Genomic DNA, 24,822 nt, shown 5'->3' with positions numbered 1-24,822 from the left:
CCAAGAGACGCTAATAACCTCCAGGTAACCAAGCCAAACATGAAGAAAGCTAAACCAAAGAAGAAACAAAAAATAGAAGTGAGTTAGAATTTATGGCATGTCAGCACTGAAAGAGTATGTTAGGGGTCATCTAAGTTCATTTACACTCATCTGCTCCCCTTTTTCAAGGTGCTCAGAGACCATGTGCCCTGGCCTCAATCACACAACTAGTGGATATCCAAGCCAGGTCTAAAACTGGCCTTTGTTTTAAAAAATTTATTTTTTTTTAAATATAGTTGATTTATAATATTTTGCTAACTTCTACTCTAGGGCAAAGTAATTTAGTTATACATACATACACATTCTATTTCATATTCTTTTCCTTTATGGTTTATCACAGGATGTTGAATATAGTTCCCTGTGCTATACAGGAGGAACTTGTTGTTTATCCATTATATATAATACCTTGCATCTGCTTTTTCCAAACTCCGAATCCATCTCTCCCTGCCGCCTCTCCCTCGTGGCAACCATACGTCTGTTCTCTGTGTCTGTGAGTCTGTTTCTGTTTAATTGATAAGTTCATATTTTGTGTCATATTTTAGACCCCACATATAAGTGATGTCATATGGCATTTGTCTTTCTCTTTCTGACTTGCTTCACTTAGTATGATGATCTGTAACCCCATTTCCCAGAGGATAGCGTGTCTGCTACAGGACATCTGAGGAGAGGCTTATCTACTTGAAAATGCTTTAAGCAGGTTATTTATGCCAAAGTCTTGACTTTTTTCAATTAACTTTCTAGTGAACCACTGCAGCCTGAGCTGTCATTTGTAATTATGCAGTAATTCAAAAACTAATTTGAGATTCTTTTTCTGTTTTCTTTAAGTGGCTTCTCCTACAGAGGCATACCATATATTTCTGGGTGGGAAGACTGAATGATTAATCCTAATTTAATTTATCAATTTGATGCAATCACAAGCACAGTCCCTGTGGAATTTTTTTTCTTAACTTGACAAAGCTGTTCTAAATTTAATCTAGAAGTCTGAGTGAGCAAGAATAGATATGAATATGGAACAATTTAATGGGAGAACTTGAACTACCAGAAAGCAGAATATGTTGTAAAGCCACAGTCCTATAAATAATATATTATAGGTATGGAAATCGGGGTCAGTAATGATGTGAAAGAAAGAATAACCATATTCATAAGAATTTAAATACGAGCCACTGGGGGAAAGAATGAATCTTTATGAGAATAAATAAATTTATGAGAATAAATGATATGAGAACAATTTACCTATTTGGGGAGATTACAGTAGTCTTCTCTTATGCTATATACCAAACAACTTAGATTGATTAAAACCCTCTGGGTGTTGGAGAAGACTCTTGAGAGTCCCTTGGACTGCAAGGAGATCCAACCAGTCCATTCTGAAGGAGATCAGTCCTGGGTGTTTATTGGAAGGACTGATGCTGAGCTGAAACTCCAGTACTTTGGCCACCTCATGCAAAGAGTTGACTCATTGGAAAAGACCCTGATGCTGGGAGGGATTGGGGGCAGGAGGAGAAGGGGACGACAGAGGATGAGATGGCTGGATGGCATTACTGACTCAATGGACGTGAGTCTGAGCGAACTCCGGGAGTTGGTGATGGACAGGGAGGCCTGGAGTGCTGCGATTCGTGGGGTCGCAAAGTGTCGGACACAACTGAGTGAACTGAACTGAAACATGTAAATAAAGGGGGAAAAAGTTAAAAATCTAAAAGAAAAAATGTATATATAAGTCTTTCTAAACGTAATGCTAAAAGTCAGAAACTTAAAGCCTTTAAGCTTTTAAATATTAAAATGTTTTCAATATTCTTAAAATATTAAACCCTTGAAATAAAAATCAAACAAAAGTAAATCTTGCACCCCAGTGATTTTTGCAGCACTATTTACAATAGCTAAGATATAGAAGCAGCCTAAACAGGGGAAAGGATAAAAAAGATGTGGTACATGTATCCAATGGAATATTACTCAACCATAAAAAAGAACAAAATAGTGCCATTTGCAGCAACATGAGTGGACCTAGAGATTATGATACTAAGTGAAGTAAGTCAGAGAAAGAGAAATATAATATGGTATCACTCATATGTGTAATCTAATTTAAAAAGGATGTTGCTGTTCAGTCACTAAGTTGTCTGACTCTGCGACCTCATGGATTGCAGCACACCAGGCTTACCTGTCTTCCACCATCTCCTGGAGTTTGCTCAAAACTTATGTCAACTGAGTCAGTGATACCATCGAACCATCTCATCTTTCATATTAAAAAGGATACAAATAAACTTATTTATAAAACAGACACAGACTCACAAGTTTCTAAAACAAACTTACACTTACCAAAGGGAAAATGTTGGGAGGAAGGGATAAATTAGGAGTCTGGGATTAACATACATAACATACACTCACTACTATAAGATAGATAACAACAAGGACCTATTGTATAGCACAGGGAACTCTACTCAATATTCTGTAATAATGTACAAGGGTAAAGAATCTGAAAAAGAATGCGTATCTGTATGTCTATAACTGATACACTTCGCTGTACCCCTGAAACTAACACAACAACGTAGATCAACTATGCTCCAAGAAAAATAAAAGAGAACAAAAAAATAAAGTAAATCTTCTTGTTATAGGGTTAGGTCCTAGCTCTTTTAGAATATGTTAAAATATAGAATAAAGTCCTCCTTGGGTTCTGTTCATACTGTAATGGTCTTGGCAGGACAGTGGGGAAAATGGGCAGGGCAGGTGTTAAAAGGTGGCCTGGAGTTGCTGCCTTGGAGTTGGCAGCAACTTGAAGTTGAGACTTGGAGGAGGAGGAGAATGGAAAGAATCTGTCCACGATACTCCTGCTGAATGTGCTTTCTAAATGATAATACAGTTCATCCTTGGTGGTAGAGTGCTGGTGCCTAGGGTGGTAGGACTTCCAGGTGGGGGTCTTTCTCATGTAGGTGTAGCTCTGCAAATTGTTTCTGTTTTGTTTTGCTTTCCCCAGATCCTGTGGGAAAGCAGTAAAGTTCATATGTTTTATAGACTTTTTAGAGGAAAGCTTTTCTGGAAGTTCTTATTAGAAAGGGAAGGCAAGCAATAGTATTTCTACAAGAACAAAGGATTCACCCTTTGGTGTCCACCTGAAACCATCACAACTTTTAATCAGCTCTATTTCAATATAAAATAAAGAGATAAAAAAAAGGACAAAGGACTCAGGGCAATTTACTGATTTCTCCTGAATGTGGTTTGGGGTCTAGAGACAGAAAGCAATGGTTATTACAAAATATTGAATATAGTTCTCTATGCTATACAGTACATCTTTATTTATCTGTTTCATATATAGGAGTGTGTATATGTTAATCCCAAACTGCTAATTTATCCCTCACCCTCTTTCCCCTTTGGTAACTATAAGTTTGTTTTCTGTGTCTGTGAGTCTATTTCTGAGTTTTTTTTTTTTTTTTCTGTTTTGTAAATAAGTTCACATGTCATTTTTGAGATTCCACATATAAATGATATTGCATGGTATTTATTTTTCTCTGTTTGACTTATTTCACTTAATATGATAATTATTAACTCTGGGTCCATTCATGGTGCTGCAAATGGCATTATTTCAATTCTTTTTATGGCTGAGTATTATTCCATTGTATATTTCCACATCTTCTTTATCCATTCCTCTGTGGATGAACATTTAGGTTCCTTCCATGTTTTGGCTATTACATATAAATTATGTGTGTATATGTGTGATATATATAATTGAATCACTTTGCTGTGCACCTTAAACTAACAACATTGTAAGTTAACTGTTAAATCTTGAAAAAAATTTTGTAATAAAAAAAAGGGGGAAGCAGCAGAATTGCTAGGTCAGAGTTCATTTGCTTACATTTGGAATTTTAATGGATGTTGCTAAACTGCTATCTGTGGAGATACCTATCTATAGTTCCCCAGTGATGTTAAGGAATTCACTGGTGGTCTAGTGGTTAGGACTCTGCACTTTCACTGCTGGGGTCCTGGGTTCAATCTCTAGTTGGGGAGCTAAGATCCTACAAGCTGCAAAACATGGCAAAAAAAAAAATCAAAGATATTTGACTAACACTCTGTGGCAAACGTTCTGAATTCTTTGTCAGTCTGATAGAGCATCTGGGTAAAGTCATCTCACAACTGAGGTTGAGCACTGTTTGAGGAGTCACCAGATTTTCCTATTTTGGGAATCAGTGAGCATTATAGAACTAGAAGAGATGTTAGAGATGAAGTCCAGCCGTTCAGCCTACAAATGGGGAACCTGTTTGACCAGGGTCACTTGAACAGTCCTTGACTGAAGCCAGATCAAACCCTATATCTCCTGTTTATTATAGCAGCTCTCTGGCTGAGTGTCAGACAGCCCTGGAAAGGCCTCTGGAGCATTCTGGGTTTGGCTCCAGAGCCAGGAAGCTGAAAGTTACAGCTCAGAACCACAACACAATGACTGTGAGGCCAAGTGCTTTAACCTACCCTGAACTTCAGGTCCCTCGTATGTAACGTGGAGTTGATATTATTAGCCTTTTTGTCAGTTTTCAAAGATTAGGTTCATGTAGATAAAGTAGCTGACCCAGTCCTCTCACAACTGTTATCCACCTCCTCATGTTTGTTATCTGACTTCCCCACCCACATGTAAGCCCCAAGGGACACTCACACTAACATTCTCAACCATATAAGTAACTTACCATAGAGTGATAGAGAGGAATCTGTGAGGGGCAGGCTCCTCCGGGAGCCCCTGTAGTCTAGACCATTGCCCAGCACACATCCTTGACTTGGTTCTGGCTTCTTCTGGCTTTGCCATCAGTGTCTTGGTTATTCTTTGGAGGTATTTTATGAACAAGAAGACATCACGCCCATACTGACTCCCGAGGACCTGAGAAGAAAGCTCACCCTCTTTATCACTCACTCTCTGCTTTTTAGGGTCTGATTTCTAACAAGTTCTTCTGTTCAGATTTTCCAGGAAACTTGAAAAGCTTCCATATGGCCAGAGGAGAGACAACATGTGTACTGACCAGCGTGGGTCATGAGACCCACTGTCAAAAGCAGGAAGGAGGAACAGGAAGGGAGGAGGGAAGGGAATTACTGAAAACCTGTTATTTTCAGAAGGGAATTACTGAAAACCAGTTATTTTCAACACATAGCCTGGGGTGTTGAAGGCTGAAGATTGCCAGGAGTCAAGGCTTTTAAAGATGGGTATTATTTTTGCTGTTGCTAGTCAGTTCGTTTCACTACGCGTAACCCTTTTGTATTCTGAAAGAGAATAAAATCAAATGCAGGACTGGTCCAAGGACAGGGGCTACCTCAGCCTCCCTTTCTGGAGGCCCTGGAGGGCTCTCCTTCCCCTTCTCGGCTCCTCAGGAGCATCCTTTTTGTTGGCATCCCGGACAACCCCTCACCCCAGATGGAAGGGCTGGAGAGGCTTCCTTAGTCCCTTCTCCATCACTTCTGTCCCCCCACCCTCACTCACCATCCTAGTTAAAATCAAGTGAAAATTCTAACTGCTCTGAAAATGAATGAGAAAGTTCACTCTTAGGGACCCATCCATTCTGCTCTCAATTCTAGTGATTCTCCAAGAGTGCTTCTCTGACCGTCTGAGCACGGTCTCCTAGATGCCTGTTGAAAATGCACACTCTTAGCCTCCCTCCCTTGTAGAAGCTCTGGGGTTGCAACCCAGAAAAGCGCATTTCCAACAGGCAGCCCCAGGAGTCCATTAAAGTTTGGAACCCCCAAACTTTAGAACCCCACTATTCTGTACAAGTTCCTTATTTCTTTCCCTTCTCTCTCGTTTCCCCTCATCTTTTTCTTTCCTTATTCCTTGTGGCTCTTGCTCCCCTGTCTCCTCCCTTCTCCCTCCTCCTTAATGCCAAGGCTTCAGAGTAGCCCACTGAACTTTTTTTTTTTTTAACTTTTATTGGAGTATAGTTCATTTACAATATTGTATTAGTTGCAGGTGTACAGCAAAGTGAATCAGTTAATGTATATACACATATATCCACTCTTTTTTAGATTCTTTTCTCATATAAGTCACTACAGAATATTGAGTATAGCGTTTCCTGTGCTATACAGTAGGCCCTTAGTAGTTACCTATCTTATACATAGTAGTGTATATGCATGCGTCCTGATTTTTTAACATATTTAAGTCCCTGGGAAACTCAGCGAGGAGGGAAAAAAGAAGGTATATATTTCTTACTGCCTTGTTTGTCCCCATAAAAGAAGGGTAGACAGGAAGCCTCTCCAAGCCCCAACTTTGGGAAATGCATCATTGTTTTAAGCACACAGAGGCATCCCTTCCAATATAGGAGAAAACCTTAGAGGTTGGCAGTATCCTTTAGAGAAACAGTACTGGTATGATGTCCCAGGGGGGCCAGCGAGTACCTGTCTCAGAACAGACACCTGGGTCCCCTCACTGGTGGGCAAGGTTTTGAAGGCATTTAAGGGAGATGGAGACAACTGGACAGGAAGTGGGGGAGAAGGGGTGGTGATCAAGGAGAGTGTCTGCGCAGAGTTGGGGGCGAGTGCCACCAAGGTCCTGAACCTCTGCTTTTGTTTTCACAGCTTCTACAGAAAGAGACCAAGATGAACACAGAGGTGAGTTCTCTAAGAGGACCGATTTAAAGATGCTTTTCTTGCAGCATGCCTCATTTCTTCTTCACAGAGCGTCTTTCCCTCCAGAGCTTTCGGAAACATCAGCACAAACTTGAAAACATGTCCCCTGCATCCTGCCATGCACGTGGCTCTGGGTGATATGGGAAGAAATAGGCCCTTCTGAGCTCTTATCTATGTCTGTCCAGCTTCAGTTAGATTAGAATTTATCTACCTCAGTTAATCCTGAAACAACACTCATGGGCTGGGGTGGAGTGGGCTACAATGGAGCATGGCAGCCACTGGGCCCTAGTGTTATTCTGGGGACAATTAACTCTGCTTAGAAGGACCTCCCTCTGCATTACCTCCTTGTATTCTCACTTCCACTGAACTTGTTCTTCAGTCCAGTGAGGTGCCTTGTGTCTTTGCACCTTTGTTTTTTCCTGACCAATCAGCCCTTTCTGCTTTCACTGCCTTCAGGTCCAGCTAGACGCTGGGGTCCTCTCCTCCACTACTGCTGTGCTCATGCCCCAGCTCCTTTCCCCTTGTCCTCCTGATCCTGCATGGCCAGCCCAGAGGCCATGCCCAGAGGAGGGTGGTCTTCGGTGAGTGGCATAGTTTCATGCTATTTGCAGCTGACAAACTTCTCAAAACCCTCATCTGGGTACTCAGCATGCCCACCAGACCCTCTCCTTGGCCCCCAGACAGCTCTCTCTCCCTCTGCCCTGAATAGCCAGGTCCAGTCTTCCTCACTCCTCCCAGCTGCTTCCTCACTCTTAGCTTCTGATCACCTTTTACTTTGTGGAGAAAATTTGCAACCATCAGACATCATCTCTCTCAATTTCTGCCTCCCCATTTGTCTTGTTTTTTTTCCCTAGAGGAAGGGATTTTTATCAGTGAGAAAGCTCCAGACTGCAAGTACAGAAAATCCCAATTTAATGTGGTTTTTGTCCTAGAAGTCCAGATGGAGGGCAGGCTCCAGGGCGGGGCTGATCCAGTGGCTCAGCCATCTCATCAAAGATCTAGGATCTTTTCATCTCTTTGCTCTCATCTAAGTGTTGGCTTCATCTGGGAGATAGTGGCCCTCATGGTGATAGGAATGGCTGCCAGCAGCGGTTGGGGCTACATGCATCCTCATTCACTCTGAGTGGGAGAAAGAGATGGATTCCTGCAGCTCTCCCAGAAGAGTGGGAGCCTCCTTTCTTGAAGTTCCACCAAGTGCCTTTTTAGGCCTCACTGGCCAGATCTGGGTCCCATGCCCATTCCTGGACCAATTACTGTGTCAGAGGAACCAGGATTTTCTCAGCTAGAGCATCTTCTCCTGTACCCCAGAGCTGGATCTGGGAAGAAGGAAGGGGAGTGGACTTCAGGAAAGGACCCACTGCATCCCATCCCAGACATTTCTTGTGAATGTGAGTCGACTGAAAAAAATGCAAAGTTGAGAATTACGTGTTATGGGCAGACTTACTGAGAACTTAAGCCTGGGCTACGGCCTCTCTTATAGCTCTGAGGGACTGCTCTAAAGAGGTAAGGGACGTGACAAGGATATATAGAAGTTTTTGCAAACAAACACAAAAAAACAAAAAAACGGGTAGTTGGAAGGTAATCAAAAGATTACTGTTAATTAAAGGAAAACAACTATCTCAAATTAGTGAATTTATCACTTTTGTGTGTATGAGAAGATGCAAGAGTCTAGGCTTATTGAAATCATTCTTTTGATATGCACCTTAGCTACCCCAGACCGGTACCCTACTCCTTCCCATCTCAAGTCCCCTGAGGGTGCACCGTTGCGGGTAGCTGCAGAGGCTGCTGGCGTGGTAGCCTCAACATCCTTTGTTTACTGGCGTGACAAGCAACACTGTCCACACTCAGAACTGAAGACTCTGCTGCCTGTTCAGATTCTGTACCACCTCTCTGAATTCCTCTTTGAGCGGCTGCATTGTTCAACTTGTTTCTACTGGTTCTTTCCCATCAGCATTTCCAACTGCTTTAGTTTTTACTTTTTCAGAACGAAACAACACCTGAGGTCTTCTCAAGCTGCTGTAATCCTGTTTTCTCATCCATCCCCTTCAGAGGGAGGGTTGTTGACATGCTCAACCTGCTGTAGTCTTTTCCTAGCATTATACTGAAATTCATCTTTAAAAAGTAGTTTTTTAATATAATTCTAAAAGAAACACGTACCTCTATGTTCATAGCAGTACTATTCACAATAGTCACAATACGGAAACACCCTAAATGTCCATCAACAGATGAATGGAGAAAGAAGATGTGGTGCATGCATATGATGGAACACTACTCAGCCGCAAGAAGAAGGAAATAATGCCGTTTGCAGCAACACAGACACAACCAAAGATTATCATACTGAAGTGAAGTAAATCAGAAAGAGAAAGACACACTGTATCACTTGTGGAATCTAAAATATGGCACAAATGAGCCTATCTACAAAACAGAAAGAGACTCATTGACATAGAGAGCATACTTCTGGTTGCCAAGGGGGAAGTGGGGAGGGAGAGATGGACTGGGAGTTTGGGGTTGGTTGATGCAAACTATTACATTTAGAATGGATAAACAACAAGGTCCTAATGTATAGCACTGAGAACTATATCCAATCTCTGGTGATAAACCATAATAGAAAAGAGAATGTATATATGTATAAAACAAAAAGCAAGTTTTTTTAAAAAAATTCATTTTTGTAGTAGTGTTCATACACAGACCTAGAACAAAACTCAAAAGCTACAAAATGTTAAATAGTCAAAAGTGAGTGTCCTCACTACCTAATCACCCCAGCCTCCCCTACCCCAGGGTTGACCTCTGTTAACCATTTTCTGGTGCCTCTGCCCTCTTATCCTAAGACCCCATGACTCGCTCTAATTCTCATGGTCTTGGAAATTGTGCAAAAAGAGTAGAAACTTTGCACTCATATTAAGCTCACGGAGCCTGGCTCAGTAATAGTTCTGTTAATCGTCAACTACCCCTTCTGTTCTGTAATTTCGACTTTCCTTCTTTGGTGGCTTTTCTCTCTTAACCTTTTAAAAATATTCCCAGACCGTGGGACCCCCTCTAACTAGTCTGCCTCCTCTTCTGCCTTAAACACCCTGTAACTACCTTCTGTGACCCCCTTCTCACTTCCATTTCCTGTCTGATCCCTGGGCAGCCTGACCTGGTCCTCACTGCTCTGGTAAAAACATCTCAGAGCTCTCTCTCTCTCTCTCTGGAAGTGATACCTCCCTTGTGTGAATTTCCATGGCCCTTTAATGATCACTTCTTTTGTGACCTTCCATTCTCTGACTTGGGTAGAGCTGTCCGTGTGCCTCCTTCATCTTAGCATCCCCACAGCATCTGACCTGGTGCCTCAAATACCATGTGTTCTCACTGAGTGGCAGTTGACTCAGTGATGGGATGACTCATAGACTGTCTAGTCATCATGTACAGCAATCCAGAGCTTGCGTGAAAGATTAGTGAAAATGCAGAGGAAGAGAAACCTGCAGTGACTTGAGGCTGGCTGGAGCAGGGAGGGAGGAGTAGGCTGTCAGCTGCAGTCAGACCTTTGGTTTCAGAGGATTTGTCCGAGGCAGCAAAGACTCCCAGGATTTCCAGCACGTCATGCTGGGTGCCTGATAGAATTTGCAGAGCCCCTGGCCTTTTCCCGGAAGTTCAGACCACAGTGGTCAAGTGAGGCTGGTGGTTGGAGTCTAGCACAGAACATGAGGATCTAGGTCAGGGTGGGACGGCCAGGTGGAAATGCCCAGTTGGCATTCCTTCCTGGGTCTAGAGCTTGGAGGAGAGGACAGCTCATTGTGCACAATGTTGGAACCTTCAGCACAACGGTGGTCTTGGAAACCTTAAGAATGAGAGGCACCCCTCCCCTACTTGGGGAATACGGGGAGGAGAGATCAGGGGGACAGGATTGAGCATGGGGAAACGTGCACCACTAGGGTGCAGGATGAAGAGGGAAAGCGGTGACGAGTGAAAAGGAAATCTCGCTGTGAGGTGAGGGAAGACAAGGAAGGAGTGAATTTTAAGAAGGTCCCCTCAAGTATCAAACAGGAGTGAGGTCCAGGAGAATGCCACCTAGGGAAAGCCCTTGAATTTGGCTAAGATCTAAGATGACCTGTAATGAGGCAGAGAGGTTTGGTAGTGAAACCCAGATTACAGCTGAACTGGAAGGGTGAGTGGGGAGAGCAGACACAGCCTGGAGTTGTGGAGTGTCGGCTGATTTGGGGGCAGTGGGCACCACCAGGGGCAGAGTGTCCTGGAGGGCAGACAGCAGAGGACACCCAGCTCTATGGAAGGGAGCAGGGTGTAAGCCCAACTCTGTACAAATTGTAGAGTTCTCATCTACTCAGAGCATTCCTTGGATTTTCATATCTATCTTAAGTGTTTGTATTTTGGATAACATACATTCACATGATTCAAAATTTTAAAGAATTTCACACACACAAAAACTTTATCCTGAGAAGTCCTCTTCTCTCCCAGCTACTCTATTCTCATGGTCCAAAGCAACTACCCTTACTGGTTTCTTTCCTGTCCTTCCAGAGAGATTCAAAACATATATAAGTATTGTTTTTCCTTCAGCCATTGCCCCGCCCTCCTTTTTTTTTTTTTTTAAACATACACTAGAGCACATATCTTACACTGGTCTGTATTTTGCTTTTCTCACCCAACAATGTATCTTGGAGATCAGTCCCTTCCAGTACATAAAAAACTTTCTTGTTCTTTTTTTTTAATAGCTATGTAGCATTCCATTTTCAAAGTATACCATAATTATCTAACCAGCCTGCTATTGATAACATATACTTTATATTCAGTCTTTTGCTGTTACAAGCAAGGCTGCAATAAACCTGAGTCATTTCACTTATGTATGTGTTTTGAAAATAAATTCCCCCCATGCCCAACAAAGAGTATTTGCATGTTAAATGTTTCCAAGCTGTTCTCCACAAAGGTTGCCTGTTCTCCTCACCCTCCAGCAACATATGAACATGCCTGTTTTCCTATGCCAGCCAATGTATGGTCAAACTTACTGATTCTTGTAAATGAGTGAAAAACATTGGGTTGTCCTTCCTGACTGTTTACAATCATCATACCTCCTCCTGGAGTGGGAACCTGGCACTTGCCCTCATACCTTCCACTTTGAAGTTCTACAGTAATTTTACATTTTCTCCTACCCTCCTTATCTCAAAACAGAATTTTTTTTTCTGAGTTGGCAGAGTATGTGTTCTTAATCTCGGAATCCCATCATCTAATCTCGAGCTCCAAACACTTAGCTTCTCTGCATCCAAGACAGGGAGAGCTGGCTCACTTTGTGACGATAAGTTGGTCCCCAATTAGTTTTTGAGTCACTTTGCTGTCCTGTCTGTCTCTTTTCTGCATCTTGAAACTATTCTTGTTCCTTTGTTCCTTAAAACGGCACCTCTACAGGGCTGAATAAATGGCAACCTACTCCAGTGTTCTTGCCTGGAGAATCCCAGGGAAGGGGGAGCCTGGTAGGCTGCCGTCTGTGGGGTAGCACAGAGTTGGACACAACTGAAGCGACTTAGCAGCAGCAGCAGCAGTGCAGGGCTGAATATATAGTGCATTTTATCAAAAATTCAAGACAGCAGGGCACAGCAAGACAACTGAAATGGAATTTTAGACATTCTAGAAACCTGTTGCCCACCCCTCCGCTGGGCATATCTCACCATCTCCTTTCTCTGCATACTTCAGCCTCCTGATAATCTACATGCACGTTCCCCTTTCTACTCTTTCCTCCCATTTCCTCTGCTTTCTGCAGGTTCTCACCCTGAAAGTTTTAGCTACTAAATTGCAGAGGAGTTTAGCCATCTCTTTGACTTTTTTTTTTTTTAGCATTGTCCCACTCTTTGTGACCCCTATATAGTCTATGGAATTCTCCACACCAGAATACTGGAGTGGGTAGCCTTTTCCTTCTCCAGAGGATCTTCCCAACCCAGGGATCGAACCCAGGTCTCCTGCATTGCAGACAGATTCTTTACCAACTGAGCCCAAGGTTTAGTCTCCTTATATTTGGAGATTTTTCAGTTATCGTTCTGTTACTGATTTCTAGTTTAATTCCATTGTGGTCTCAGATTAAACATTGTATGATTTCTGTGTTTTGAAACTTGTGGAGGTGTATTTTATAACCCGTCTGTCTTGGTGAATGTTTCGTGTATGCTTGAGAAGAATGCATCCTGCTGCTGTTGGGTGAAGCAGACTACAGATGCCAGTTTTGTCCAGTTGATTGGTAGTGCTGAGTGCGAATGTGTCCTTCCTGATTTTTCTGCCTTTTCGATCTGTCCATTTCTGTTAGAGGGGTGTTGGAGTGTGATGCAGCTGATTTTGGATTCATCTGCTTCTCTTCGCGGTTGTTCTATCAGATTTCACCTAATGTAGTTGGTGCCCTTTTGTTAGGTGCACACGTGTTGGATCTTGTTATGTAATGCCCTTCTTGCAATTAACATAACTACTCCTGCTGTCTTTTGTTTATAGTGTTAGCATGATATATTTGTCTCCATCCATTTACTTTTAATCCATATGTGTCTTTATATTTAAAGTGTTTTCTTGTAGGCAACATAGAGTTGAGTCTTGATTTTTGGTCCACTCCAACAATCTTTATCTTTTAATTGATGCATTTAGACCATTAACATTCAAAGTGATTACTGATATAGGTGGATTAATATTTGTTATTGTTGGCAACCCACTCCAGTATTCTTGCCTGGAAAATCCCATGGACAGAGGAGCTAGTAGGCTACAGTCCACGGGGTCGCAAAGAGTCGGACACGACTGAGCGACTTCACTCTATTCATTGACTTTGTTCTTTGGTCCTATTTTTGCCTTCCACTCTTCTTCTGCTTTTTATGATGTAAACTGAGTATTTTATATAGTTCCTATTCTCTTTTTTCTTAGCATATTGATTATACTTCGTTTTTTAAACTTTTTTATTGGTTGTGCCAGAGCGTGCAATATACATTTACAACTAATTCAAATCCACTTTCAAATAATACCTGTACCACCTCACAGGTAGTGTGAATACTGTAAAATAACAATAATCCCATTCCTTCTTCTTGTCCTGTGGATCAGTGCTGTCATTCATTTCACTTACGTATATGCATTTACATAAACATAAATATATACATCAGCATACATAATTCAATACTTTGTTGCTGTTATTATTTTATTTAGATCAACTAAGAATAAGAAAAATAAAGTTTGTATTTTACTTTCACTTAATCCGTCTTCCTTTCTTTAGGTAGATCTGAGTTTCTCACCTGTAATATTTTTCTTCTCTCTAAAGAAATTCTTTTAATATTTCTTGCAAGCTAGGTCTACTACAAATTCCCTCAAATTTTTGTTTGTCTGAGAAAGTCTTTATTTCTCCTTCACTTTGGAAGGATAACTTCACAGGGTACAGAATTCTAGGTTGGTAAGTTTTTTCCTCTTGACACATGAAATATTTCATTCCACTCTCCTTTCTTGTATGGTTGTTGAGGAGAAGTTGGATATAATTTTTATCTTTGTTCTGTAGGTAAGGTTTTTTTCTCTCTGGCTTCTTTCAGGATTTTTTTTTCTTTATCTTTGCTTTTCTGTAATCTGAAAATGATATGCCTAAACATCATTTTTTGGGGACAGGGCATTTATCCTGTTTGGCATTCTCTGAACTTCCTAGATCTGTGGTTTGGTGTCTGACGTTAGTTTAGGGAAATTCTTATTTATTATTATTTCAAATATATCTTGTGTTCTTTTCTCTCTTCCTTCTCTTTCCGGTGTTCTCATTACATGTGTGTTACACCATTTGTAGTGACCCACAGTCCTTGGATATTCTCTTCCTTTTTTCAGTCTCTGTTCTCTTTGCTTTTCAAGTTTTCGGGGGTTACTATTGAGATATCCTCAGTTTTAGGGATTCTTTCCAGTGCCGTGTCTAGTCTACTAGTAAACCATAAAAGGCATTCTTCATTTCTGTTACATTGTGTTTGATCTCTAGCATTTCTTTTTTATTCTGTCTCAGGATGTCTCTCAATTTCTTACATTGCCCATCTGTTCTTAGATGTTTTCTACTTTATCCATTAGATCCTTATCATAGTAATCATGCTGCTGCTAAGTCACTTCAGTCGTGTCCAACTCTGTGCGACCCCATAGACGGCAGCCCACCAGACTCCCCTGTCCTTCTCCAGGCAAGAACACTGGAGTGGGTTGCCATTTCCTTCTCCAATGCATGAAAGTGAAAATTGAAAGTGAAGTCGCTCAGTCGTGTCCGACTCTTCGCAACCCCATGGACTGCAGCCTACCAGGCTCCTCCATCCATGGGATTTTCCAGGCAAAAGTACTGGAGTGGGGTGCCATTGCCTTCTCGGATAGTAATCATAGTTGTTTTAAATTCCCAGTCTCAGTAATTTCAACACTCCTGTTATGCTGGTTTTGATGCTTCTCTCTTTCTTTAGATTGTGTTTTTGTCTTGTTATGGCTTGTTGTTTTTTCTTGATCTTGTTGTTTTTTCTTTATCATATAAAAGAAACTGCTTTAAATGGTGGGGAGGTGTAGGGGGAGGGGACACATTCTACAGTCCCATGATCAAGTCTCAGTCTTCTGGTGAGCCTATGGCTCTACACTATGAACCACAGAAGTATTTTTCAGTTTATTTTTCTGCCTCTCTTAGGTGGGGGAGTATGGCTAGAGTGGGCCAGAGTTGGGTGTTTCCTTTCTCCCAAATGGAATTCTAGAGTAGCCTGGAGTTTTGTACAGTTGACCCTTGAACAGTACCATGCTTAGAGGTGCTGACTGTCTGTATAGTTGAAAATCTGCCTATAACCCATAGTCTGCCCTCCATACACACAATTCCTATCCACAATTCTGCATCCACAGATTCAACCAGCCACGATTGTCTAGTACAGTGATAATTTAAAATGGAAAAAAATCCACATATAAGCACTGTTCAAACCCATGTTGTTCAAGGGTCAACTGTTTTTTCCTACCCTGCAGTCAGTTAGGGTCTAATAATACCCCAGCAGGTTAGGGACTGGTTAACTAGTTTCCTGTAAGGGCAGTCTCCTTAGGAAATACAAAGCACTGGTGATTTCAAGAGTGATGCTTTTACCCAGTCTTGTTGGAAACATGAGAGGAAACATGTCCAGTATTTACTGTGAGAACCTGGTCAAGCTCCTGGAGGTAAATGTCACAAAACTGAGAGGGTCTTCCTGCGACTGGGTCTCTCTGGAGTTTCTAGGTCTCAGAGTTGTCCGCACTGAGCCCCCAGTCACTCATCTGTTACAGTTCAGGCTTTCCTACGGCTTCCTGCTGTGGTTTCCACTCTTGAGTCTCTGCTCCACCAAGTTATTCTCTGCGTTAGTCCCTCAGTTTCTCCAGTCGTGGGGGCAGCAGTTTGCCTCATGTTCTCACCTCTCTTAAGGATCCTAGAGGAGTTCATTTTAGTTAGTTTTTCAGTCTGGTTAGCTGTTTATTTGTCCAGGTAGAGCAGCAGCTTGGAGAGCAGAGCAAGCTCCTTACGTGTGAAGTGGGAAACCAGAAGCCTTCATCTCTTTGATTTGCAGTTTCCTTTCAGAACATGCCTTGATGCCTCATGTAACATGAACAGACACAGGTGAAATGGTCTAGGAAAGTCATTTTTCTCAAAGATGAAGTTCTTTCCCAACGAGGAACTCAGTTGTTAATATGTCAGCATTTTCACCCATATCTTGTCCCTTGGTATCAGTTTTGCAAGGAAATGTTGTCTAAATGAAATTTGAAAGCACTTTCAGTCAGACACTACCCAAGCCAGGTTTACAAGTGTGTGTGTATCATTAATTATTAAAATGGAAAAAGTGACTTGGCTTCTTACAGATAAGGAAGCTGTTTCTTAACCTCATGCCTCTTTTAAAGCTAACAGAAACCTATGATCCTCGTTATTTTCTGTAATGTAATTTAGTAGTTAATTTAGTAGTTAATCTTAATCTACTAAACTACTTAATCTACTAAATCTGTAATTTAGTAGTTAATCTTAGGAATACCATAAATATTCAGCCTCATAAGGAGATTGCTTGTTTCCTTTTCCGTGTGAAAGAAGAAACAAATATTTGATCAGTCTCATAAGGAAATTGCTTGTTTCCTTTTCTGAACGAAAGAAGAAGCAAATATTTGATCAGACGTGTATTTTGGCTGCTCAGTACAGATTACTCTAAAGACTGTCTTTCTTCTTTTTTGTGTATGAGACTGTCAAAAATAAAAATTAATAGCTAGACTTGTAACCCAGAGGCACTAACTGGGCCAAACGGCCTGTTGTCAGTTGGGCATTGTGGCCACAAGCTTAGAACTACATTTCCCAAAGTTCCATTTCACGTGTGAACTTGGCCAGTGAGAGGCGCTCCCGGGAGATTTGGAGGCTGAAGAAAGAAACTTCTTCCAAGCTTCAGGCTGCAGATGCTTTCCTGAGGTCTTGGCTTCCAGGCAAACTCTTGAGAATCACTTGCTTGATTGCAGTAGGAGATGGTCAGTGATGGCTTCTCTGGCTTTACCTCCCCAGTGGTTGCAATGGTGATGTAAACCTCTGACTCCCCATGTTAAAACTCTGTGCTTAGAACACATTACTGAATCCTGACTGGTACCTTGAGCAGTTTATAAGTTATGTAACAACAGCAGTACAAAGTCAGGGAGACAGGAAGTGGAAGTATACTGTTGTAAGGTTCTTATGTTTGAAATGATACAATGTTATCTCAGTCATGACTTAGCAACTGAACAACTCTCATGAACACAGATGCAAATATTTAAAATAAGATTTTGGCAAATAGAATCAACAGTATATGTAAAGGATAATACATTATGACCAAGTGAGGTTTATCCTAGGAATGAAAGGTGTCATTGTATCAACGGACTTTAAGAAGAAAAATATCATATGATCATCTCAATAGACACAGAAAAGGCACTTGACAAAGTTAGACCATTTATGGTTTTAAAATGTAAACAAAATATGAATAAATGGAAATATCCACATCCTGATAAAGGATATCTACAAAAAAATCTATAGCCAAGATCATTCTTCATGGTAAAAGAACAAATTTTATCCCCAAAGATTAAAAGCTAAGCAAGATTGTCCTTTCTTACTGCTCCTGTTCAAAATCATACCCACCCAGGGCAGTCAGGCAAGAAAAATGAGTAAAGCACATACAGATTGGAAATAAAATCATTTCTAGTCACATCTCACTCTATGGTCTATGTGGAGAATTTAATAGAATTACAAAAAAAGCTGCTAGAAGTAATAAGTGAGTTCAGCAAGATTGCAAGATGCCAAGTCAGTATACAGAAATCAGTTGTACGTCTATATAAGCACAATGAGCAATTGGAAATGGAAGGTAAAGTATAATTTCATTTATAAATAAAATTTATAATAGCACTAAAAATCATAAAAATTTAAGTATAAATTTAACAAAATGGGTACAGAATCTATCCACTGAAAATGACAGAATGAAACAAATCAAGGACCTAAATAAATGTAAATATATGACATATTCACGGATTAGAAGATTTACTTTACTGAAGATGTTGGGGTTTTTCCCTCAAACTTATCCATAAATTCAATATAATCCCACTCAAAATTCTGGCAGGAATTTTTATTTTATTTCATTTTATTTATTTAGTAATTGATTCTAAAATGTGTATGTAAAGGGAGGAGAACTAGAATTTTGAAAAACAAAATGAATTCACAGTAATAGACTTCCATACTTACCATAAAACTATAGTAATCAAGACAGCTTCCACCAAGGTACAAAGGCATTTCAATAGAACAAGGTTTGTCTTTCTCAATACTTGATATTAGGACAATTGGATAGTGTATTCAAATAAAACAAAACAAAAAAGCTTGATGGCTTCCAGAGAAGGTGACCTGTGAGCTGGGTTTAAGCACCCAGTATATTTAAAGACAGGCCTGGCATACCCCTGCCTAGTTGTGGATAGTTGATACAGCCTGTGGAATAATCAGACCTCACCAGTGGAGATTTATAGATGGCGAATAAACACATGAAACAGTGCTGCTCATCATCGTTAGTCATTGCTGCTGCTGCTGCTAAGTCACTTCAGTCGTGTCCAACTCTGTGCAACCCCATAGACAGCAGCCCATGAGGCTCCCCCGTCCCTGGGATTCTCCAGGCAAGAACATTGGAGTGGGTTGCCATTTCCTTCTCCAATGCATGAAAATGAAAAGTGAAAGTGAAGTCGCTCAGTCGTATCCAACTCTTAGGGACCCCATGGACTGCAGCCTACCAGGCTCCTCCGTCCATGGGATTTTCCAGGCAAGAGTACTGGAGTGGGGTGCCATTGCCTCCTCCACATTAGTCATTATGGAACTGCAAATAAGAAACCTCAATGAGAGACCACAACACACCTATTATAAGGACTAAAATGAAAAGAGGAGAAGACCTGATGATACCAGGTGCTGGCAAGAATGCAGAACCACTGGACCTCTCAGACATCAGTGACAGAATGCAAAACAGTATAAACGCATTGTTTTAAGTGGAAGCCAGACCCAAAAGACTGCATATTGTGATTTCACTTATACGATATTCTAGAAAAGGCAAAACTACTGGGATGGCAAGACAAGTCGATGGTTGCCTGCCAGGGGAAACAGTTGACTGCAAAGGGGTATGGGTAATTTTGGAGGGGATGATAGAACTGTTCTGTATCTTGATTGTGGTAGGTATGTAAGTGTGTGTTGGTCAGAACCCATAGAACTGTACACGAAATGGGTGATCTTCATTATATGCAAAAAGAAAAATCTAACTGATACCATCAGGAAAGCCTTCATATGGTTTAAGATGCCCAAGTCTTGAACGCTTTGAAGGCATCCCCCTGTGGATGGTAGGGAGAAGCTCCTTCCAAGCAAAGAGAACAGGATTTGCAAAGACTGGGAGGGAGCAAACAGTCCTGTGTGTTCTTGGGAGGTCGGAAGCATAAAGTTATAAAGTGGAGGTGACTGAAAGGCAGTGCTGGAGAAGCAGGCTGGAGCTGGGTTGTGGAAGGACTCGTGTTTGGTAGAAAACATGGACTTGGATTTTTTTTCCCCCTTCAATTGTTTTCTTACAAACTGTCTCATGGTTTGGGCTGCTGTACAGTGCCACAGAAATTCTCCTGAAGTTCGGAGTCTAGAAGTCTGAGATCACGCTGAGATATGGGGGGCCCCCTTTGTGGGCTGCAGACTGCTGACTCCTCCTCATGTTCTCACGTGAGCAGAGAGCAGGGAGAGGAGTCAGGCTGTCTTGTGACTCTTGCAAAAGTACCAACCCCATTCGTGGGGGCTCCTCCCGCATGACTTCATCTCACCCTGATTACCCAGAGGCCCCACCTCCTACTACCATCATACTGGGGGACAGGGATCCCAATATGCCTTTTGAGGGATACAGTCATTCAGTCTGTAACAGTTGGGAAAATGAAGAGCTTTAATCAGGGGAAGGACTTAGTTTTCATCTGAAGCATCTGCTCTGGCAGGCCGGGGTACCACCCTTGGGAAGGGTGAGACCAGGAGGGGATTTATCAGATCATTAGGAAAGGGGGCAAACTCTGTAGGAAATGGTGACACACTCAGATGACAAAGGTGAAGGAAAGGGGAACCTAAGGGGGACATTCAAGTTTCTGTGCTCGGAGGCATCCAAGAAGAACTGGGTTTGAGGTTTATATATAGAGAGAATTTTTATCAGTTTGGATTATAGTAAGTTGCTATATAACTTGAAAAACTTGAGTTGATTTTTCATTCTAATACTATATGCATTGTACCCAAATAATGAGTAAGCTGTCACAGTAGGCTGAGAGTGACATTAGTTGGAACCCAGGAAGCCACGGTGGTGAGGAGTCTGAATAAGGTGACCGTGTGCCCACGTGCCCTGTCCCCCCGAATCTCACTGAGCACTGTCACTTCTGTATGACTCTCCGCTGCATCAGATTTGCGCGTCCACTGGAGGAGATTTAGGGAGGACAGAGGTACCAGACTAGGGCTGGGTACAGCTTCAAGATGAAGGTCTTTCATTAGGGGGGAGGTGGCCGTAGAAGTGGGTGGAGAGCCAAGTGTGCAAGGAGCCTTTTCCATGGATAACACAGGTCAGAGCAGCCACAGAAATATTGTGGGGAAGCTGACTTCTCTCCAACCCTGCATTTCAGGGAGTCTCATTCCCCTTCCCCTGCTGTGGGTTCTGTGATCTGTGTTGGCTCCTGGCTTGCTTGTCTGGTCCCTGACTGGTCCTGCCCACATGTCTGTTTTGCTGTTCTATGCTATCTGCCCAGACTGTTTTATTTTAGGGGGTGTTCTTTTAGATTTTAATAAATGTTTGTTGGATTTTAAATTTTGTCAGAATGAAAAATATTTGGTCTTTTCAGTTGATATTGTACTCAAGCCAAACAAGTTCAGCATCTATACACGGCAGGGAGGGACAGAAATACTCAAGTTAAACATTGTAAGTATGATCCTGAACCATTTTTAAACCCCACCTCGATCCCCTGTGTTTCAGCCCGAGAGGAAGTTTGGCGTGGTGGTGGTGGGCGTCGGCAGAGCCGGCTCCGTACGGATGCGGGACCTGCGGAATCCACACGCTTCCTCAGCGTTCCTGAACCTGATTGGCTTCGTGTCCAGGTGGCTTTGCCTTGTGCCCTGTAATTCCCCGGGAGCTGGGTGCAATGGATTAGGGTTCTCCAGACCCCAGAGAGAGCAAGCCAGCTCTGGGATCATTCCAGGGAACTGTGCAGGGTCAGCCCCACAAGATCTCAGACGGGCCTGGGAACTAAAGAGCGCTGGCCCTGCAACTGGGATGTGCAGTGAGTCATCCTGTAGGGGACCGCAAAGGCAGAGGCGGGGAGGGTGAGCACAGGGCCTACGGTGACAGGAGGGGCACAGTGAACGCACGTGGGTTGGCCTGAAAGAAGCTTTAGGTGTGTTCCATCAGTTAACTATGACAGCCTTCCCAGGGCCCTGGGCTTTGTAAGCCTGACCAGTTATTTGACATCAATGCCAATATCAACCTACTTGACAGATCCAGAAGCTGAACTGCAGAGAGGTTAAGTAATTTGCCTGATGTCTCACAGCTGGAGAAATCGAAGAGCTGGACAACAGTGCACGTCTATCCGATTCCAAAGCCCGGCTTTTAAACACCATGTATTCATTTCCCCTTTGATAATTCTGTACCCTGCTTTCAAGGATTATCATTTATGTCCTGTAACTCAGCCAAAACCTAACTTTAACTGCGTTTCTTCTTCCCTTACTCACCCTCAGCTCCTCCTTGACCCCCACCACTTCCACACACACTACTTACAAAACTCACACCGTGGAACATCAGTTACCAGCAGTCATTGTGAACCTGAGGTAGGCCCTGTGTGAGCCCAGGCACTGGGGCAGAGAGCAAGTCAGGCAGGTCTCTGCTTTTTAGTGCTTTAGAGAAATCACCTAAATGTCAATACTTAGACAAGCTTAAGTAATCATCATGACGGTCCATGTAGAAGTTCTTTCGTATTTTAGTTTATGGGACCTGCCTTCTTCCAGTTTGCCTGTCTCAAAACCTAGCCCTTCCTTAAGGACTTAAAGTGAATTTAGGGCACAGAGGCAACCCAGAAGTGCTGGCAACCTGCCCTTGGTCAGTCTTCCCCTCGCAGGAGGAGTCTAAGGGAGCAGCACAGATGGGAGACTTGATACCAACCTGCCCTTGGTCAGTCTTCCCCTCGCAGGAGGAGTCTAAGGGAGCAGCACAGATGGGAGACTTGATACCAACCTGCCCTTGGTCAGTCTTCCCCTCGCAGGAGGAGTCTAAGGGAGCAGCACAGATGGGAGACTTGATACCGTGATTAGCAGCACTGTTCCTCCCCTGCTGCCCTGCCTGCATTTGGGATCTCACGAACCAGGGCTCTGGGCTGAAGGGGGGCTTCTGCTTCCCCATCAGCCCTCCTCTGCTAGCTGCTGCTATGCCTCACCTACCCAGGTCCCATAGGATGGCCAGCTCATCCTCCCTTCCCCTCGCTTTACCACCCCCCTGCTGTTATCACACTGTCCCCTCGCCACATGATCTGTTCCTCACAACCTACCTGCTAAGACCTCTTACCTCCCCAGGAATCCTCTTCTGAAACCCTGAACTGGGTGTTCCTTGCCTTCCTGGAATCTCCCACTTGTACCCTAGGCACAGCATCCCTCTGGTTATTTTTATTTGGCCATGCTGCATGGTGTGTGGGATCTTAGTTCCCCAACCAGGCATCAAACCCGTGACTCCTGCATTGGAAGCACAGAGTTTTAGCCACTGACCCACCAGGGAAGACCCCACCTCCTGTTATTCTTGTGTTGTAGTTATGTAGTCTCTTCCTCCCTCTACCAGACCAAGCTTGCTAGAAGCTGAAGACTTTAGTTCATTCCCCACTGTTGCAGAATCCAGTAATCGAGAAACCAAGCACCACACTTGGAGAATTGGAGAACTCAGGTTTATTATGCCGGTGAGCCCGAAAGAGTCAACACTACAAGCCCTGAGCCCCGAATAAAGGGGTTACAGAGTTTTTATAGACAGACTATAGTGGGCAAATCTAGCTGCTAATAGGGTGGTTTAAGGGGTTTCGTGAGCATGGGAACAGCAGTCAAGATGGGGAGGAGGACGCTTGACCTTTACATGGACAGGCATGATTAAGCAGGTTTGCAGGGCTGGGCAACTGCAAACAGCAGGACAAGGGTGAGTGAGATAAGCTCCAGTTCCTAGTGTTGTAAGTCTTTCTGAGACTACGTGACCTATGTGATCCAGACTTTGCAAGGAGCAAGCTGAGTTACAGAGGCAGAACGAGCAGGAGGTTATGTAAAATTTTAACTTTTCCTCTTTACCACATCTTCCCTACTGGGAAGGCACAGGGAGGCAAGCAAGAGGCATTGGTCAGACCAAGCAGTGCAAATGGGGTGGCCCCCACAGGAAAGAGCCTACCACAATGTTCTTCAGCAGCCAAATTCCCCCAGCTGCCCGCTGGCTGCTGCCACTCAAGGGGGCTCTGCGCTGCCCCCAAGCCTCCTGCCAGCTGCCCTGTTTCCTTTGTGACAACCTTGGTTGGAGGATTGCTCCTCTGCCCCAGCCTCAGTCCCAGGGCAGTGTGCAGCCAGCACTCTCAGCTGTTCTAAAGCAGGGGTCCTTCTTACTGTGTGGGAGTCAGAAGGCTCAGGCTCCTGTCCTGCCCCTACTACAGTTAGCTGTGGAGCCCCTGCCTCTCTGGGCTTTGTCAGCTTGGCTATAAAGGAGGCAGTGATGCCCGCCTTCTGCTTGATGGACACAAGGCCGTGATGTACGTGAAGGAGCTCAAAGCCACGCAGCACTGGGCCCCTCAGAGGTGTTAGTGTCTTGGATCTCGATTAGGTTTGACAGTCCTAGTGTCTGGCCAAGTACTTGGAGCTGGCAGTGACCATAGAGATTACTTCTTATGAGATAACAGGAGATCCGTTCTTTTTATTTTAGAGATGACGTAAATTCAAAGGCTCCCACATCATACAGGCTGTTAGCGGTGGTATCAGCACTCAATGCCAGTTCCCCAATTTCTTACTCTGTGCTGGAGGCTCTGTTTCTTACTCTGTGCTGGAAGTGCCGTGGAAATGAGATGGAAGAAATTGCTCTCTTCATTTCCAAAAACTGATCACCAGGACATTGTTGGGAGCTGGGGAGCAGGATGGCACTCATTTATTCTCAGCCGATGTTCTGCCTGCTTTGAGTCCCACTTGTCTGTTCTTCTCAAACAGACGAGAGCTGGGGAGCATTGATGAGGTGCCGCAAATTTCTCTGGAAGATGCTCTTTCCAGTCAAGAGGTCGAGGTTGCTTTTATCTGCAGTGAGAGCTCCAGCCACGAGGACTACATCAGGTGGGTGTTCAAGTCCTCACCTTGCACAGTCGTACAGGACAATGGAAATGCCTGGGCTGACGTCTTACACAGGGGTCTTAATAAGCAGTGGGATGGACCCAGGACTTTAAAAAATTATTGTCAAAATGTTAACTCTCACTATGGGTTATAAAGGTATAAGGACATGAAAAATATAGTAGAAATAATATTTAGTTCACCATAATTTAAAACATTAGACACATTAAGAATTAAAGTGCCTTATTTCATTGTAAAAATTTTATTGAGAGTAGTTTGACTAGTGCCTACCTTCTTAGAATCTGCCTACAATGTGGGAGACCTGGGTTCGATCCCTGGGTTGGGAAGATCTCCTGGAGAAGGGAAAGGCTACCCACTGCAGTATTCTGGCCTGGAGAATTCCA

At 43.0% G+C, this 24,822-nt stretch overlaps 1 protein-coding gene across 1 annotated transcript in view; it reads left to right on the top strand.

Moving 5' to 3' along the window:
• The window catches only part of BLVRA (biliverdin reductase A), a 51,539-nt gene that overhangs the window by 9,778 nt on the left and 16,939 nt on the right, over positions 1-24,822 (top strand). Inside the window, 3 exon segments of the mRNA NM_001097571.1 lie at positions 6,571-6,603; positions 21,072-21,193; positions 24,305-24,424. Of these exon segments, the coding sequence (NP_001091040.1) occupies positions 6,592-6,603; positions 21,072-21,193; positions 24,305-24,424 (254 nt within the window). The 5' untranslated portion in view covers positions 6,571-6,591.

This window comes from Bos taurus, chromosome 4 (genome assembly GCF_002263795.3).
Source record: "Bos taurus isolate L1 Dominette 01449 registration number 42190680 breed Hereford chromosome 4, ARS-UCD2.0, whole genome shotgun sequence".
Taxonomy (NCBI): domain Eukaryota; kingdom Metazoa; phylum Chordata; class Mammalia; order Artiodactyla; family Bovidae; genus Bos; species Bos taurus.
The sequence above is the reverse complement of the archived record's forward strand: the minus strand, read 5'-3'. Positions and strand labels throughout refer to the sequence as shown.